Source organism: Prinia subflava, chromosome 3 (genome assembly GCF_021018805.1).
Source record: "Prinia subflava isolate CZ2003 ecotype Zambia chromosome 3, Cam_Psub_1.2, whole genome shotgun sequence".
NCBI classification, from domain to species: domain Eukaryota; kingdom Metazoa; phylum Chordata; class Aves; order Passeriformes; family Cisticolidae; genus Prinia; species Prinia subflava.
Genome location: NC_086249.1, coordinates 37,943,410 through 37,963,526, shown reverse-complemented (window position 1 = coordinate 37,963,526; position 20,117 = coordinate 37,943,410). Strand labels below are relative to the sequence as shown.

The 20,117-nt window shown below is 41.1% G+C and overlaps 1 protein-coding gene across 4 annotated transcripts in view; it reads right to left on the bottom strand.

Annotated features, from left to right (window-relative positions):
• Positions 1-19,908, bottom strand: part of PAN3 (poly(A) specific ribonuclease subunit PAN3) — a 79,948-nt gene extending 60,040 nt beyond the window's left edge. For 2 of the 4 annotated variants that reach the window (XM_063394728.1, XM_063394730.1), the window contains exons 1-2: positions 19,247-19,908; positions 6,562-6,683 (exon numbers count right to left, since the gene is read on the bottom strand). In XM_063394728.1, the coding sequence (XP_063250798.1) occupies positions 6,562-6,683; positions 19,247-19,670 (546 nt within the window). In that variant the 5' untranslated portion in view covers positions 19,671-19,908. The remainder of the gene's footprint in view (positions 1-6,561; positions 6,684-19,246) is intronic. The other 2 variants (XM_063394727.1, XM_063394726.1) reach the window with 2 other exon arrangements.
• Positions 19,909-20,117: the final 209 nt, after the last annotated feature.

Genomic DNA, 20,117 nt, shown 5'->3' with positions numbered 1-20,117 from the left:
CAAACGCATCTTACACACACCAGGATTCCAAAAAACCAAAGCTTGGCCAGCTCTTGCCTTAATAACTGGTTGTAACCAGTACCTCGAATAGCTAGAAACCTCCATCACATTCACAAATTTTTCATTTTGCTCACTTTTATTACACATGCACAAGCTTCTTACCTTAACATTATTCATAGAAGACCTGCATGTAATCAGTAAAGGCTTTTTAAACTGTTTTAATATTGAGATTTCTACCACACCCAAATACATTTGGTCTTGATGAAGGCTACTCCTGTATCTGATTTGTACCAAAAAGATTTTGAAAGAAAAAAAAAATAAATTAAAAGAACACAAAAGTGCTTTTTATTTGTGTTTTCCAGAAGGCAGCTTTAGTTTTAAATAACACTTCTCAACCCCATCTAATGATGTTGAAACTATTTTTTTTACACAAAAGCATTTTCAAGAAGATTGTAAGTACCTCAAGCCCAAGGGATGAAAGCTCCAAAAAAGGAAAAGCAACCATCAACAGAGAAGAAAACTGAATACTAGGCCTGACAGGGAAAGTAAGCACACACACAGGAGAGCTTCAGACTGTTTTACTATATCAGGGCTTTTATCATATGGAAGTTAATACAGAAAGACAACTTTGTGATAACCAAGTAAAACACTCAATTCCACAAACTTCTTTTCTTTGCCTGCCTATTGGTATAATTTGCTGAGGCTCTTTAAACAGTGCTCAAAATTCAACTAGGATGGCTAGCATACATCCTGCCCCTCACCCTTTAAAGGAATTTAGAAGTTGTTCCTGTTTTAGCTTTTCCTCACAGGAGGGATGCTCCAGTAGCTGAATTCTCTTTGTGATCCTTCACTGGACTCTCTGCAGTATATCCCTGTCTCATGTACTGAGAAGCCCAGCACTCCAGGTGTGACATCACCACTGCTGGGCAGAAGGGAAGGAACACCACCCTTGGCCTTTTAGCAATGTTTTACCTCAGGCAGACCACTTCTGTGCCGTACACTAAGAAGAGAAGTGTTACAACAAACATTCCCACCTTCTAAAAGGAACACACCAACTTGCCTCCACCCTTCAATATTCAGTAACAAACCCCAAAACTATAACTGCACTTAAGGCAAGTTTGCTTTACTTTCATCTCTCTCAAGTGTATATTACAAAGTTCTCATCAAGATAAAGCACTAACAAAACTTTGATGCAGACAATTAGATTAGTTTTGCTTAGCTTATAGGACTTATCTTGAAGTGACCTTCCTTTTTTCTCCACCATTTCTTTTCCCCAAAACACATGAAAGATGATATTTATTCCTTTTTTCTCCATATTATCTGCCTTAACCCTGAGAAAGTAAGGATTTTTCTCATGGTTATTCCATGGTGCTGAGCATACCATGTCAAAATATTTTGCAGTATGTCACAATCTAGTCTCTTCATCTTACTAGCATTTCACTGGAACTGTATTTCAGAATATTTCCTTACAAATTTTGGAATCATGTTGACTGGAGTACAAAAAGTCATTCTGCAAAAGATTAAGATTGATTTGTTTGGCTGTGACATTGTTTCATTGTCAGATTCTGTGACCTACACAAGGTGATATCTTTTGCTTTTCTTTTTAAACAATCCAAAACCTGTCTTTGACAGTTCGCACATGTGGCACCATCCACAGAATGACCCACTCACTGCTGAAAATAGAGCAACTGGATTTCTTTAGAAAGCATTATGAAAACAACTGCATCATTTTATATTTAAAATACCACATCTGTAGTTACACTTAGTTCTCAACAGTTAAAAACTGAAGACATTTACAAGCTTCTGTGCTATAAGAAGAGTTTTATTACTCAGCTGTTGGCAGAGGCAGCAATGGCAACAAAGGTCTTTATATTTATTCAGCTGCAAGGCTTTGAAGTGAGCATGGTTGCTGCTTCTCAGGCTATTCAAGAATGCTTTGTACACCAACATTTGCATGGCGAAAGCAAGCAAAACCAATTCTTCTCCATTGCTTAGCCTTGCCAATTTTAATGCCAAAGACTGCAACTCCCTAATTATTTCAATTGGGGTGATTTACTGAGAACTTAAGATTCTTCCTTTCTATGTAACCTGCTGTCCAATGGAATCCATGCAGTTAAAAAACCTCATCCCATCAAAATAAAGAAAACCAGATTTCTGTGAAGTAAAATGGATAAAGGCACCTTCTACTGTTTTATGCTCTTACAACCAAGCTGCTCAATTCTATATACAACATTAAAAGCTTTAACATCAATATTTCTCTGCCTCCTCTGACTATAATACTCTTTGAAGAGCCCAATGTAATATTGTTGAAGCTTCTTTCCACACCACCTACAGCTTTGGTCAAGCCACAAATTAGTCAAAGGGCAGCACTAATGCCAGAGGAACTGACACCAGCCAACCAAGTGGCACACACAGAGCAACTGAGCAAACAGCCAAGCATTAGAGGCATCCCAGCCAGCCAGCTCCTGCCTCCTCACTGCTGGGAAAGCCAAAAGCAGTGAGCTGCTTCTCGAACCACACCTCTGACTGTCTCTTGGCAACTGCTGCTATGCCAAAAAGAAAAAAAAAAAAAGAAACCAGCTTCAAGGACAGCATGCAGCCTGTGGGCCATGTGTTGCACAGGTCTGCTCTGCAGTCAGTTAGTATTACTTAGAGAAGGGAAAACAGAAAAGTGCTTTGGCAAGATGGAAAACAAAACTGTTAATATAGTATATGCAAGTATATGCAGATTCAGGGAAGAAGGGACATGTGAAACCAAACAATCTTATGGAAAAACACAAACCAATGAGGACAGAAGACTATTAGTCAATAGAAAACTAAGTAACAACCAAAGAAGATGATGGGAGGAAATGAAAGGTTGGCCAACAGCAAAGACCTTTGAAGTAGGAGGAGTGGAAGGATGAGGCAGAGATATTTTTCAGAAAGGAAGAAAAAGGAAGAGTTACAGCCATGGCCACTTCAAAAATCCTGTGTCTTCTGAACTGTGCCAAGTACTTTTACTCTCTTTTCCCCACTAGAAAAGTGAATATTGCCATTAACTGAATCTTCACCACTAATCTAAAGCCCAAAGCTATGTCCAAGACTTCATAAAATATTCTTCCACAGATATAAGTGAAATCTGAAAGTCAGAAATAGCCATTCTACAGAAATGTTGACAACTATTCACCTACATTATTTAAGGGCAAAGCAGCACATCAACTTCCGATTCATCATGATATAATCCACTTTTCTCCCTTTTGCTGCCTACTTAACACTGAGTCTTAGAGATGAGGCACTGCACACAAAAATGTGGTAACTGGAAACTTTGACATAGTTTTGCTTGATGTAGTCTGGTTCCATTATATATGTATTATGACAACCCAAACATATACAACCACATACTCTTTTCAACAAACCTCTGTTTTATGTGCTGCACATGACAAACACAATCTGGAGATTAGATAGGAATAGTCAAGACATCAATTGAATGCCTGGCAATTATGTTGAGAGGTATAAAACAAGGACAGCAGAAAGATCATTTCATGGTAACAGAAATGAGCAATACCCCGAAGAGACTGACTTTTTTACTATCTTTGCTATGTAAGGCCAGTTAAGTAACTTGAACCAAGTATTCTACTGGTAGTCCTTTATTCCATTCTTCACCTTCCAGCTGTAAAGATTAGTTTCAAAAACTCAGGTCTTTTGTTTGCCAGCACTGTTGTGGCATTGTTTGTTTAACTGCCATCCTTTTCCATCACATGCATCTATAAAATGCAGACTACTTTCGTGTTTCATACAGAAAGCACTGCACAAAGTTTGATGGAATAATTGTAACAGCACCCCAAAAGTGCACTGCCAACTAAGATCCTTCACAAGGATGCAAACAGCATGCAGAAATAAAGCACAGAACCATATGATGAACATTTAACCAAATATCAAACGGATGTTCAATAGACACAGATGTGCCACACATCTTGTGTTCTGAGTAAGTCCCACTAATAATTTTCCCACCAAAGAAAATTACACAATATTATGAGAAATACAACCAAAACATAACCTCAAGGATGCACTGGTAACCTAAACTTACCATTTCCTAACATCTTGCTTCATCTTACCACTGTTTTTCTATCAGTGTGTTTATCTGCATGTTTGTGCAACCTCTCAGTTTTAAAAAAAAAGCTGAGGAGCTTGCCTCACATTGCATCACTGATGCATCTATTTGTGAACTACACAGATTCACCAGAGATAATAAAGTAACTCCGATAGAACTGATGTTTCTGCAAAAGCAAAACTGAGAGTTAATGAAATACTTTACAGAAGACATCTGACGTTTCACTGATGGCAGAACATCAATTTTTTAGTATCTTTAGTTTGATTTGAGAACCTGGAGAGAAATAGGAACATGGATTTGTTCTCTCCACCCTACTTCATCCCACCTTTACATTACGAAAACTTGTTTTCAGTTTTTGTGTATTGTGTTTGTACCATTCCAGTTCCCATTCTGTGAGTGTCCCACCAAGGTCTTCTCTCTGCTTCAGTGCCTTTGCTCAGTCTTTTCTGGTTTCCTCTTTACTTATCTTCAGCTCAGCTTCTCTAAACCCACAGAGTAAGTTTCTTTTCCCTTACCAACCCCTCTGCTCCAATTAACACAGATACAGCTCTCTTTCATTAAATATAGATCCACTTCCATCCTGCTTCAGTTTGAAGCAGAAGGAAAGAGGGAAACAAGGCTCATCAGTGCTCCTGCTCTGAGTTCAGGCAAGGCCTAGATTAGGCCAGAGCTGCAACTGCAAAAATGTACTCAAGACAGAACATGTCAGTGCAGATTACATCTTTGGGAAATTATTTAACATCTAGAAAGTCTCCAGTGGGTGCATAAAAACCAGTTCTACAAAGGTTTAATCAAGTGACAAAATCTGTGCAAGTTTTCACAGAAAGCAAGCAAGAGGTATATCCTCGACACAATAACCAATCTATCATATTCAAAGTCTCCATTCCACATTTCTCCCTCGCCTTGTTCGCCAAAGGGCTGAATGCCACAGAAAACCTCATTTCAAGTGGCTAAACTTTGTCAGTATGGACTTAACCTAGAAGTCAACATACAGTCAAAACAGACAGCATTACCAGCTCTACCTATGTAAACAAGAACTTAAATTACAGGATTCAAAGGAAAAAAATCAATACGGGAATGCTTTTCAAACTGTAGTTTGATGCCTGTAAGCACATTCTCAACACTAATAAAAACCGTTCTTCTGAAGTAATTTTCCTATCCTCCAAAGGGCAAGAGGCACACTGATTTCTTCTCAAAGAGAAACAATAATGCCTTGACTGTCATCTCAGGCATTAGTAAAGTATTTAAAAATCCTATGAGCATTCATGTTAGATGCATGCCTTATAGTCTTTCTTTCAAGAAGAAACAGCTATAATTAAAATTTGGTGTTTAAAAAGACTACTGTTTCTGTAGAATACAGTTTAAGGATACGAAACACAATGACTGTGTTAAAATTATAGGACCTCAGTTATACAAAAATTTGTAACTGCCAGCTTCAACTGTACACTTTGGGATCAGAGGCTTAAATTTTTCTTTTTAAATCATGCATAACTGTCAAGAAAACACTTCCAGACTTCTGCAATTCTGTCCAGTAAGAAAATCCAGCCTGCTTGAAAACATGCAGTAAAAAAACAAACAACCAAACAAAAGAAAAAAGGAACACACCTAATTAATTCCCACCTTTTGCTGAGTTATTTTTCAATCCATAATACAGCCACAACTGAGATCAAAGTAACCTCATAAGGAGAGTTTCCTCGATATAAAAGAAGAGAGTTGTTGTCAGGACTCAGTGCGAACTGTTTGACTTGTGCTCTCTCATTTACCAGAAGTTGCTTTGTTTAGTACAGGACAGATCATCTTCTTTCAGGGACAGACTGTGTGTCATTTAAAATGCATCACATTTTGAGAGAGTTATTGTACTTCATGAGTTAATTCAGTAGACACTTATTTAGGTTTTAAATACAACAGACTTTCGTTGCAAATTTTGCATACTACCTACACAATAAATTCCAGCTCCTGGGAGTTCCTATGCCAACCTCTACAAAGCACTATAAATACAAGGAAACATTTTAAAAGATTTAAATATGAATTCAGCATACCACCACCAGAGTCTGAGTTGACAAATTTTGAAATTTTTGCCCAGTAATTTCAGGTTTGAAAGTTCACATTTTCCTTCAGCGACTTTTGATCTTTGAAAAGTTCCAAAACTTGTTTTTTATATATTTAGCAAAATGCTATCAAAAGCTATGAGCATAAAAAGAAATCTAGAAAGTCACACTCAGAAAAGAAACCTAACACAGAGTTAATATATGCAGCAAAGCTTAGCACAATAGCTCAGGTAAGGGCAAATAAAACCAGATTCACTTTAGAGCAATGATACTGTTTCATTTCCATTTGCAACATTAAAGTGACTATATACTCTGTATATCATACAAGATGACACATTTTTGTCCTGCCTCTTGAGCAGTTTTCCCTTTTTGGTGTAACACCAGACAGAACTAACGAAACACTATACTAATCACTGCTCTTACCTGCATCATGGGATACTTCGTTTCAGCAGGACTTCCAAATCCATTAACACCAATAAAGCTGGTGCTAAAGTATGAATCCGTTAGATTAGCATCAGCTAACCCACCACCGTCCATTCCAGGAACTAAAAGGAAAAGAGAAAAGAGAAAAATGCTTCAGAAAAAGCTTCCTTAACCATGGGTTTATTCACTAGTATCTATTATATATATATATATATTTTTTTTTTTTTTTGGCAGGGGAATAGAATATGGTACTACTGTCTCCTCAGCAAAACAACCAAAAACATAATGGTGTATACCATGAAAAAGGAAGTTAATGGAAGAAATTACTAAATGAGAGTATTTGTAGCATGAAGGTACAGCACAAATGCAGAAAGAAGCAAAGAGGAGTGTGAACTTTAGAAACAACAATAACGAGGATGATAATGATATCAAAAAGAAAATAAATCTATTTAAAAACCTAGAAGGCAAGCTTATTTTATGAAGACCCATATTCTTGCATGCCCTTCTTGGAAATGTGTGTTAAGCAGAGTTTTGAACTTGATGCACTGGCTCTTTTAAAGGGCAACATATAGAAAATGAACATTTAAAAACATCTCAAACCCTTTCACAGAAAGCACAAACACTTCAAATGCTTCCTTAAGAGCTTAAGACAATTTCCATCATCTCTTTCTTTGTAAAGTGGCAACAATTTCCTGAAATGTAGCCGAAAAAGTCCTTCAGATTGAAAGCAAGTGTAAAGGATGCAGGACTTTAATCACAAATAACTTAATTCAATACTAAAAAACTACAAAGAACAACAAGAAGCTGTCAATTAACACAAAACTCTCAAGCAAGTATTACTTTGACAGGAAAAACAAAAGCATTTACAACAGTATGCAAGCTGCAGTTCAAATCAACCTTCCGTAAAAGCACCCACAGTAAATTATAAAAACACTCATCAATACAGCCAGGCCACTGCAAGCCAACAGGCATGAGTAATGGGTAGCTTCAAGGTAGGAAGGCACACATCCAACTCAGAGGAACATCCTGTACCAAACTATCCAACTTGAACTTCTGGGAGGACTCACTGCCAGGTGGTGACACCCGGAAACAACTTCCTGATCCTAATCCTCAAAGGAAATAAAATGCAACTTAGTGGCACAGCTAAAGGAATTATAAACCCTCCATTTTCATCAGAACAGGAATTTTCCCTCCAAAACAGACTGCATAACCTGGTGAGCCATTTCCATGTGTTAGGAAACAGCCAAAGAAGTACAGTCATACATAACCACAGGAAGGGCTGGAAGAGGAGGATGACGAGTAGCACGCACGCCACAGACAGAAGGAAACACTGCCCAGCTGCACTCCCCTGAGACTGGAGCTGCATGAATCAGCCCACTGGGGGTAACACCAACACCAGCTCAAATGTAGAAGAACTGAACAAGAACTGTAAGTGGGGGAACAAATAAATGGAATATCTCGGTGGCAATAAACATCTTTTTTGCAATGGAAAAAGATTATTGAACTTTTGCTGCCAAATCTAGAACGTTATTTTATATTCTGTAGATTTGACGGAAACACCTAAGAAACTTTAAAGATGCTAATTATTAATGAGTTGATACTACTTTTTACAAAAATTTTAAAAGTTAGCTAAGAAATAGGAAAATAAAACTCCCTCCACTATGCATGTGCTAGCTCCTCCTTCGTAATTTTGAGTAAGTAGCCACATACAACTTCAGAAATCCTCTTCCTGTAGCCCTAAAAAAAGACAAAACTTTGTTGATTTGTCTTTTAAATGATTGGTCCTCTTTTGCCCTCATTTGGGAAAATCACATTCAGAAGCCTAGGGAAAGTATATTATAGTTCAACTCCTGTACTATGGAAAATAACAATGCCTGCACAATGCCAATTATGTCTCATCCTTCCTGACACAGTTTCTACCTTACACTGTGAAGCTTAGCATCTTACATAGGGTTTTCTGGTATCATGAAAAATACTAGGACTCATTTGTACAAGAAAACAAAAAAGATGGCAAATCCATATCTAATTGTAAGCAGTTTCAGTCCAGTTTGCCCATAAATTATTCAAGGTTTTAACTGTGGTCTTTATTTATTCTAAAAATATATTTCCAATATCGCTTTCTCTGCCTATACCTCAGCTGTTATCAAAAACTCCTGCAAAAACCTTGACTGACCACAAAAAACTGTTTTATTTCCAGGAACAATTGTCATTTCAAGGTACATTATAAAATGTCAGCATAGCATACCTACTCCTTCAGTAAACCTGCTACTTCACCTTATGCTTTTGGCAGAAAATAGCGTCTACCCAATTTTTAACAAACTAGCAAGATACTCCTTCAGATGACAATGTCAGCTTTCTAAATACTTCAGGTTCTATTGAAGAATTAAGAAAAAAACTATTCTTCCTGCTTCTCCCACTGCTCCTCACTACATTAGAGTCATGAGAACCCAGGTACCTCCATTTCTCCCTTGAACAAATACAGTTAATGCACGAAATCCTTCAAACTGGGAAGAAGTGAATGAAAATGCTCAAGTTTTTCCACACTGAGAAGCCCCAGAGCTGGCCTACAGTAACTCCAGACAGGTGGTACAGCTCAGTCGCCCAATATCCACACAAAGCACGTGAACCTGTGACAGTAACCTTGCCAGGGCACAGATACAGGACCAGGTGCTTTGCTCCTGCTGTGGCTGAAACACCCTCGGTGCCAGGCAGGTCAAGCTGCAGGCAGGAGCAGGCCTTGGGCAGCAACCCCAGAGCTGAGCAAGGATGAGGATGCTGCTGGGATCCTTGACACTGCAGCCTTTCTACTGCTGGTACTTGCTATGCAAGCCTATCCAAGCCACTCAAAGCTGATCAAAGCTACAATTTAGGCTATTGGCACAGTGATACCTAACTGGGCACTTCAAACAGCAGAAGCTACTCGAGAACATTTTCTTTTATGTAGCTGCAAGAAGACCATCTCTGTAATGAAGTGCTATGGTTTGGCCATACCAATCAGCCTCCTTGTGCCACTCCAACAAATTGCTGTACTCCAGAGCTAACCCACTTCCACAGCGCTCAGTTCCACTGGTACCACAGCAATTTCAAAATGGCTTTCAATGCCAAGGATTTGTATTGTCCTCTTCCAAATGGTCTGGAAACATACTGCTAGCAGAGGGACCTAGAGCAAAAGAAAGCATATTCCACAAGAACAACCAAAAGAAAACCATCAAAAGTACACTCATTGGAGCAGAGGACAGTTTTCTTGGTAGTAGCTCAGGTTTAGAACAGAATGCTCTAAAAGTAGCAAGTATAACTATTGCCTTCAGAAGGAAATTCAGTACTAGCTTCCTTAAACTGACTTTCCTGTAGCAATTAGCAAGAAAATTAAGCCTGCAGAAAAGATGAAAAAACGAATTCTTGCATTACTTCTACAGTGAAAAAAATAAATGTTCAATAAATGTTCAATAAATAGATGTCCCTTGTGTTCAAAGGGACACTCAGCTTTCACACTGCTGATAGCCCAGTAAATACCTGAACAGCCAAAGCATTTTTACTGTATTTGCCACCCAGTCCTGACTATGAGAAGTACACAACTTTTTCCTCCTTCTGCCAAACACTTAGCAAGCCAGAAATTCTCACTTTCTTCTTGACAACCACAGTAGTTTAGAAAAATTATTTAGCATAAGTAACCCATAAAAGGCCTGCAGAAGTGGGCACACTTGACCACACAAGCAGTGTGGTATTAAAAAAGTGGAAGCCTAGGCTGGAAAAAAATACCTTAGTCTTCAAAGTTTTTATTCTTATGTGCTTACTAATTTGTATCAGTCCCTGCATTTGATTTATCCATCCAAATCTTTCCTATAGAACAACTTCAAGCAAACACTTTAAAACACTCCTTACACCATGCTATTAAAATACCCATGAAGTTCTTCTAATGTCTTTCTTTTCTCTTTTAATACATTGATTACAACTTTAGGTAAGTTTAGGCAATTTTAGGAAAAGCCTGAATTAGCTATTTTTTGCTAAAGGAATAAGCCTTTCTGTTGTGCAGCAGCACTATCCATGCATTGAAGCTGTACATATTTTCAACAGATTCTTCTTGGAGAGAAGCAACAACTTCCTTGTAAAAGCAGAAAGGCTGACCAGGCAGCTCTGAGTAAAGACGGACGTGCGAGCGAACAACAAAGAATCAAGGGGGGAAAAAATGCTAACACATTATGTAAGCACCTGTGTGAAAAGAGAACAAATTTTTAAATTCCATCCATATTCAAGACACAAGGTACATCCTGGCAATTCTGGAAAAAAATTAAATAGAACGTCTTGAGAAATTAAGACAAACTTTTCTACTTTTTATACACATATTATCTAATACATTTCTTGCTTGGTGAGTAACACTGCAGCTTAATGTGACAACTGCAATTAAAAATAAATATCCTCTTATATAATTCCTCTCCCACAGAATTTTAGCAGAAAGTAGGCTTCCCGCCAGATGCAGACACCAAAGAGGAAAAAAAAAAAAAAAAAGATAGTTACTTTTGCCTTACTCATTACAATGACATTTTTCAGACACAAAGTATCTCATCACAGCTGAAGTACTGCCATGAACTCAGCACATGTGCTTCAACTGAAGGGGTCAGTTTCAGTGAATTTTAGTTTAATGCTCGTCTTGTCTAACACCAACACTATCAGAACACTAACACTGTGTGAAAAGATTTTCTGATATTTTCATTTTATGATTTCACTAACCAGAAAATTGTATTATTGTAGACTACTTATTTTATGAATCCAGTATCAGCACTGATGATCTCAGACACTGTTCTTAACATAAAAAAAGGATCCTTTCCAATAATGTGATATATTACTCCCAAAGTGAATGGGCTAAAGCAAGGCCACAACAGATTTAGCTGACAACTTTCAAAACAATAGTTTGAAGACTTCTGGCAAGGTAATAAAACATGGATTGAAATAATTCATTTTGCTATTAGTACTTTTTTCTTTGTAAAAATAATTGGAAATGTACAATTATTTTTAGGCTGGGTAAAAAGTTGATATATCATCTTGATTTGAACTCTCAGCACTGCAACTTTCCATACATCGGTAAACTGAATTATAGGTTCATTGCATACATGTGCATCCTAAGGACAAGGCATTATCTCAGCTAGATATAAAGCAGTAAAAACTACAGTGTCATATCTGCAGAGGAATTTACAGAGATAGCTATCCTAATACTGAGACAACAACAATAAAACATTTACACAAAGCTTATCCAAGTAACTCAAGATTTGTGTCCTTTTAGTCACCTAGAAGCACAAAGGTGTCAGAGAAGCTTACACTTGTTTTCCTTTTTGTACTCACATGTACATTTCCATACACCAGGAAATCCTGTGCTGGTGGTGCTAACCTTACTTGTGCACCTCACTGTTATTTTCTTTGCAGTGCTCCTACTTGGAACTTGTTAGGGAAATTGGATTCTCTGCTGTTTTTATGCCTCTCTCATTTAATGCAATGTTTTTGAAACAAGACTAGGAATCTCTGAAATAGAGGCACCAGACAAAGAAAATGCATGATGCTTCCAGGCATGAGAGGCAAAAATAAAAGCACACGCCTGGGTTAGGACGCTGTGACGGCGTGCAGTTGAAGGGCAGACAGCACAAATGAACCAAGCTGGCTGAAAGGCAGACAGGAAGCAAAACAGTTTGGGAAATGCTGCCTTATTTACAAACACTCCCACTACACAATGAGATATTCATGGGCAAGTAAAGGAAAACAGCTATCTTACCATAATATTAAATGGTTGGGCTAGCTTTTTTTTTAATGTACCTCACAAATCATAAAAGCATCTGATGAAGACAAAAAAACCTGCACAGGTGCCACCTTTCTGCTCTGTAAAAGTCTTGTTACAGAGTCTAGAGCAGCTGGACTCCTCGGCATGGACCAAGTCCAAGAGCTCAGTGATAATACAAATTAAAGTTGATACTTTCTCAAAAGAGTAATCAGAACTATTCTGTTATCAGAAACAGCAATTTAAAGTGATACAATTACTTACTACCATAGCTTTCAGAGCTAACCCTCTCCAAGATCTTTTACAATTCCTAAAATATTGCATTAAACTATACAATACACTGCATCAATTTATTCAAACATTTAAGCTTTTGTTCTAATAGCCTCCAACTAAAGCTCAACTTTTTATAAAAATAATTGTATGAAGCATGTGCAGATAACCTGAAGAGAACATAAGGATATTTTTCACAGCATCTGGGGAGAATGCATAAAAGAAAGGAAAAGTCTTCCTGCCGTTTGCCTCAGTAGTAGAACAACTGAAGTTTGGAGAGTCTATCCATAAACTATAGGATCACACACTGTATGACCAACTTGACAACTTGTACAAGGCAGGTCTCTGCTCTCACTTTTATACATCTGTGCTTTGTCTCTAAATCCCTATTCTCAAATTTTAAAAAGGTCAGGAGTAAAAGGTTGTTAAAAAGCAAATTAAAAAACAGATGTAAGTTCTAAGCACAAAACTGAGGATTAAACAAGGCAACCACATATTTGGAACTTTTTTAACTACTGAAAGACTCATGAAGCCTACACACACACAAAAGAGCGCGATCAATTTCAACTCGTGTCCATACACAGCGATTCACCACACCACTTTTCTGGTGGCATAAAGCTTTACATCTTTACTAGAAAGCAACAAACCAGGAAAACATCAGCCACATCAGCTTACTGTCTAAATCCCTGCACTGACCCCTTTTCATCAGCTGCCTCACAACCAAGAGTATTTTTTCTGCTTTGGAGTTCTACAGAAATGCTTGTGTCTATCATCACCCTAGCCTCACTTACCATTCGTCCACTTTTTCCACAGAAGTCTAAATTTACTTCTAGCTGATTCCTTACACATGGAAGCCTTTCTGAGCTAATACTCACAGTCACTGTTTTCTGGACATTCAAATCATTCCTGAAGGCCCACTCCTACAGCAATACCTTAAAAAAATCAGTTTCTAATACTTGCTAGATATAAGTTAAATAGGGATGTCCTCGGTCTTGAAAAACAAGCTTTTGATGATTAAGATATAGCAGAGAGTTTGCTCATGTAACATAACTAACCCCACACTCCTTTTCATGTTTGCCTTTGAAGCAGGAAAACAACGACAAGAGTAATATTGCTACAGTATTCTTCAGTACCCAACACAGGGTGGGTTCTACCAGAAACAAGTAATTACCAATACTCCTCAGATATCCAAAATTCTTGTGAAATATTTGGACTCTGAATTATTTCCTATACAATACGAAAACCCATGAGGTATATAAACAGATAAAATCAAAGCAAATTAATAGTGCAATTTTTTTAAGTTTCACTGCCCTCAAAATCCCAAATAACTTTGCAGATAGAGAAATTTTTCCTTCTCTTTCTTTTTCCTTAGCTCACCTGAACCATTTTCTTTCTGTAGGCAATTCACTCAACAGTTGGACTCAACAATCCTTGTGGGTCCCTTCCAACTCAGAATATTCTGTGATTCTGTTCATTCCACATGAAACACATAAATGCAAAAAGAAAACCCATGTCTAATTGCCCGCTTTCTGAAGCTGACATATGAGACAAAAAGTGATTAAGTGAACTTAGTATTTTTCATTTCCTCTCATATGCATCTCTAACTGGTTATTGGTTTTAATCTTCAATTCTCAATTGTATCAGTCTCCAAACACTAAGAATTGTTTTCATATTTCTTAAAAACATTGAGAGCAAAACAAAATGAAAATTGTATGATCTGTCAACTCCTGGAAAAGGCATTATGAAAATTAAAGGGGAGGTACCTCCATAATAAAAAAAATCCAACTGAGGTATACAATTAATACAGCATCACTCACAGAAAGTACAAACATGTTTGGAAAAAGAATTCTCAACCATACAACTTTACTATAGTATTTTCTCCACAGAAGTGGAGAAGAAACACCCCAGGAAAAGTGAAGCTTATGTGACATACTGCAACTATACCTGTACTTAAAAGTTTCATACAACTGTTTCTAAATATTTCAACCTGTAAATACTGAAATACTACCAAAGATAAGAAAAATCCACATTTAGAATAAACCTGACTAATTTCATTGCATTAAGAAGTGTAATCCTTGTCAGTTTGAGAATGGAGATTTAGAAACAAAGCACAGATACATAAAAGTGAGAGCAGAGTATCAGTTTTGACAAATAGCTATGTTTCAATTTTTTCTACATCAGCTGCTTCATCTTGTTTAAAAAGGAATGTACTGGCAAAGAATCAAACACCCATTAAAAAGTAGAGAATTCACGAATGCCTGAGTCTTTCCACTCCAAGCCTAGCATATTTTGGGATGTCACAAAACCTAAGCTGTAATGCTCACTAAACTAAACAGGGAGAAATTGCATATGGAATTGCTACAGCAGTGGCCACTACTGCCCTGACTAGACACAACATGCAGGTGGTTGGCTGTGAAAACAAAAATAATGTTTTTATTAGGACTGTGAAAACAAACATAATGCTTTTATTATTCCAGCCTACCACATGCCAAGTCTTGATGTCCCTTTCCACCTTCTTGCAGGCTGGCAATAAAGTCTATTCACAGATGGGCTATTCTCAGCAGCCATAGAAAAATGCCACCTTGCAGAAACACAGGACTGTTTCCCAACTACAGATTTCCTAGGAGGGCTTTGCAAACGGCTTTCTAGCAGAGAACCAGATGCAAACATGTCACAGTGAGCGGGTGAGCTCGGCTCTGGCACTGGTAACTCCTGCAGCAGCAGCACTGCCACTGTGGCCAGCTCCCCACAGGCAGCTCCATGGCCACCACTGGGCCCAGAGCACAGCCGGCACTCCTCAGCTCAGCAGCCCCGTGTTTTATAGGAATCAGAAGCCACAAGAAAGGGGGAGTACTGTGTAGTATGAACTTCACAGCAAAAAGTGGGGCAGAAATCAGCAAACGTTTGGAGCCATACCAGCTTGTATCTATCAATATATACTGCGAGGTCTACACGCAAAACAATATTACACCTGCTCAACTGTCTGAAAGCTAACAAATACAATGGCACTTGTCCGTGCAACTTTAACCAGTCTGACTTAGCCATGATACAATTTAATACCGCAACACTTTCCTCTGCACCCTCCCCCAGGCAGCACCGAGAAGGGATGGCAGCAAAGCAGGCTGCTGGTCTGCTGCTTGAAGTGCCACAGAGAACACAGGGCACACACAAGAAGAAAAAATCTTCATGCTGCCATGCCCTCTACCCATCTTTCCATAGGCTACTCCTTTAAATTCTGTTAAGCAATCATCTGTTTTCCCCTAGACAGCAAGTACCAGTCATTTCCCCACCTCTGCTCCTTCTATAGCCTTCTGACACGTGGGACATACATGTATTAGAAAAGCACCATGTGCAAATTTAAGCAACTACCAAATTTGGAGAAAATGCGTTATTTTCCTTTCCCTCTTATTTTGTCACAGAAGTTCCATGTAAAAAAGATTAATTTTTTAAAATAAAATTTTAGATTGGCGATATCAACTACATTCCCTGTTCTGTATGCAGTCAGCAGGCCATCTTACTTTTGGAAGGTGAACCATGCAGAAGGCTGAGCACTCAGCTCTGGTGGAAGAAGCAGGAATGGTGCTTTGGACACATGCTCCATGTCCAATAGTCTGGGGGCAGTGGGCAGCAGCACTACCTTCCGAGAGTGGGTGGAGCTCACGGGCATGGTCAGCCTTGCTCCCCAGGAACAGAAAAATCCACATCATCAAGCCAAAGCCACATTAAGCCCACTGCCTCATCTCCAACATTGGACAGCAGTAGATATGTGGACAAAAGCGTAAGTATGAGGCAACGATAAAGCAGGATTTCCCAGCAGCCTTTCAGCCATATATATGTAGGGGAAGAAGAGTCTGATCCAGAGATGGGGTAATTTTTATATTTAATAATCTCAAGCAGAGTTCTCTTCAAAGATTACCTGATCACTTCTGGAATTCCGCCAGATGTCAGCACTCAAAACATTTATGGGCACAGAATAGCTTAGCCACACATCACCTGAGAAACTCCGCCTGGTTACCTCTAAGGACATCAGCTGCTCATTCCTCTTCATACACTAATAGTGAAATATTTCCATCCTGGAATATTTCTTATATTTTCACTGTTCACCGTCTCCTCATCACTCAACATTCTTACCACCCATGTGGTGAAAACACATAAGTTGGTATTTGGGGAGCCCTTGTGATTACCACAGAAAACCCTATAAGTAAATTAATAATCCTGTACTCAAAGCAGGATTAGAGTAACACGCATGTTAGAATGAGGCACTGACCCACTTTTAACAATAAATAGGACTAACCAGTTAATTAGTCAATGAGCATTATCTGCTCTGTGCACTGAATGAGGCTGGTGTCCAGACAGGAAGGAGCAATAGATAGTGGCATCCATAGTCACATTAAGACTACCAAATAATTCTGAATTAGACAGTCAGTGACTGTACTGGCAGGTGACTCTTGGCAATTCTTAATTTCATAGTCTTAACCTCAGAACTTTTTTGTTATGACTGTATCTTACTTCCTACATCCACAGAAATAAAACTTTCATTCCATCCGCTTGGAAATCATACTGTTAACATCACAGGCCATCAGCAAGGTAAGGAATTTAGATATTAGCTTGTCAGTACCTATAAATACCAACTTCAGATTTTGAAGAATTATTTTCCTTATTTTTTTCACAAATGCATCCCAAAGCAAAGAAGTTTAGAAGTGAGACTAGGTCCATTTCCTGGCTTTTCAACTTAAATTTCCCTGTCCTTCATTTCTGGGCTCTTTTTCCTAGCTAGTGTCCTTCAAGATCTTCTACCAGTCGAAGCTTTTGCCCCCTACAACAAGCAATGTGGTTGCACCAGCATGCAGCCACTGACAGCATCATAGTGAGCTTCTCCATTCTTGGTACCCTTACTCCTCAACTGAGCATAACTACAGCAAGCACATTCAACAGAAGCAAGTATTTCAAATAATTTAACTGCTCAGCAGTATCAACCCCCAAGCACACACAAAATCTGAAAGTTTTTGCCTCAGATTCAGGGCACAGGCAAATTTTTTTTGACTGCTTCTCAGAAGAGCGCCCTTCATACAGCAGCTTTTAGATGCAAACTAAATTATGCATCCGCTCCCCAAGTCTGAATCCCCTAACCAGTTTCTTTCACAAAGGGAAAAAGTGTGTTTCACACCAAACTCTGTCCAACAGAAAAATTAACAAAGATTGACTTATTGCTGCTGAATCCCTCCAATATATTTCTATTTGATTAAAAGAAAAAAAATGGCAAGAGAGCCTTCAGCTTAAATAACTTAAGTTTAACAAAAATCTGGAAGACTTTTAATAGAAAGCCTTATGCAGTAGCATATTGAAGGCTCCTCCTGAAAGGGGAGACATGACAGCATTGTGTTAATGTAAGACACTGAAAAGCTACCAACTACAGAGATAATACTCAGTGGCACAAGCTCACCACACCCGGCAAAACAACAATTGCAAGATCTTGAAGGATTTATCAAGCACTAAAATCCTATATACAGGATGTTCAGCATGGTTGCATCCTAATTCCAGAGAAAATATGATTGTGACCATTTTGTAGCTGAAGTTTTAATGTAAATAAATGCCAGGTTTTTGTAAAAAATCTATAATGCAGCCAAGCTTAATATACTCATGTAAAGAGGCACGGCTTTTCTGAAGGAACATGTTTCCCTAGCCTGCCAAATGCTGCTTCACCTACAAAACAAATGGTTATTAAGATCAGCTTACTGCAAGCTCCATCTAACTATCGGCCTGCACATCAGGAGGATGCACAACCAGCCAGCAACAGCAGTGCAGCTCTGCATGACAGGCTATGTGAACTCTCGCCATTTGAAAAGGGGCTGCACACGAGGGCTGGAAAACCTCAGAAAAAAATTTGAAACAATTTCAGCTCACAGTAGTAACTAACGTAGGCAGCTACTACAGAATCATAGTAACATTACAGCTGGAAGGGATCTGGGGATCATCCATCTCAACCCCCCTGCCAAGGCAGGATCACCTAGAGCAGGTTACACAGAAACCCGTCCAGGTGGGGTTTGAACGTTCCAGACAGGGAGACTCCATAAGCTCCCTGGGCAGCCAGTTCCAATGCTCTGACACCCTCAACACAAAGAAATTCTGTCTCATGATGAGGTGAATCGCAATTTACAATTTTTGGGTTTTTTTTATAATTTTAACGTCATATTTTAGCTGGAGCAATTAAAACTTCCAGGAGCCGACACTCAACACACGCTGTTCAGAAGAGCCCATCCAAGGGTGCCGCTCTGGAAAGCGCTGCCTCCCTGCTCCCGGCCTGACTTCGGCCAGGGAGTACCTGCCAACCTGCAACAAGCCTAGCGCTGGAGGGACGGACGGACAGCTGCCCGGGAGCCCCTTTGACGCCACACACGAGGAGCCCCTTCCCACAGACACCTGCCCGCTCCTTCCCGCCGGTACGGGCCGGGTCTCCCCTTGGCAGCCGGCCCAGCCCCGTCCCAGCAGCCGGGCGGGCGGCCGGGGGTCCCCCGCAGCACCATGGCTGTTGTTATTTGTTTCCGGCAGCACCGCGGCGCGTCGGGGAAGAGGAACAACGCGCCGCCCGCCGCCCCCTCCCGGCAGCGCCCCCCCAGCCCAGCCCTCCCCCGGCCGCCCCGCCGCACTCACTCGCCAGCCGTGGGCCATCCAGCCCCCCGCCGCCGCCGCCTCCGCCGCCTCCCGCCCCCAGCTCGGCTTTCTTAGGCCCCACCACCGCTGCCGCCGGGCCCGAGCTGGCCCCGTGCGCCGAGTAGCCCGGCCCGGCGGCGGCGGCGGGCGGGGGGATGCCGAGCGGGAGCCCGCCGAGGGGGGGTGCGGCGGGCCCCGGGCCGGCGGGGGCGGCGCCCGGCTCCTCATGCAGGAACTGGCACTCCTCGCCGTAGAAGCAGGTCTTGTCCTTGGCGTAGTAGCGGCAGAACTTCAGCTTCACGGCCGCGCCGCCGCCGGCGGCCCCCGCCCCGCCGGCCGCCGGCCCCGCCACGCCGACCCCCGCCCCCGGCGGCGGCCCCACCACCGGCGACGGCGACGAGCAGGGCAGGCCGCTGCTGTTCATGGCAACCGCCCCGCCGCCGGGGTCGGCACCATGGGGAAGGGGGCGGGCAGGGGGAAGGGGCGCGGGGACCGCCGTCACCCCGGGTCCGGCTCCGGAAGGGGCAGGAGGAGGAGGGGGCGACTCCGCGCCTCTTAAAGGGGCCGCGCGGCCCGGGGCGGCGGCGCCTCCTCCTCCTCAGCGGTCCCGGCGCTCGGGGTTGTTTATGCCATTTTCCTCTTCCTGAGCGGCCGCGCCTGCGCCGGCGCGGAGCATCCTGGGTAGCGCCGCCGGCCGGGCCGGGGAGGCGGAGGGGGAGCCGGTGCTGCGGGCGGGGGAGGCAGGCAGGGAGGGAGGGAGCGCGGGCGGGATGGAGCGCAGGGGCCGCGGAGCCGCGGGCGGCCGAGCGCGATGTCCGGCGGGGCGCAGCGCCGGGCCGGGGCGGCGAGGGGCGTTAACCGCCCGCGGCGG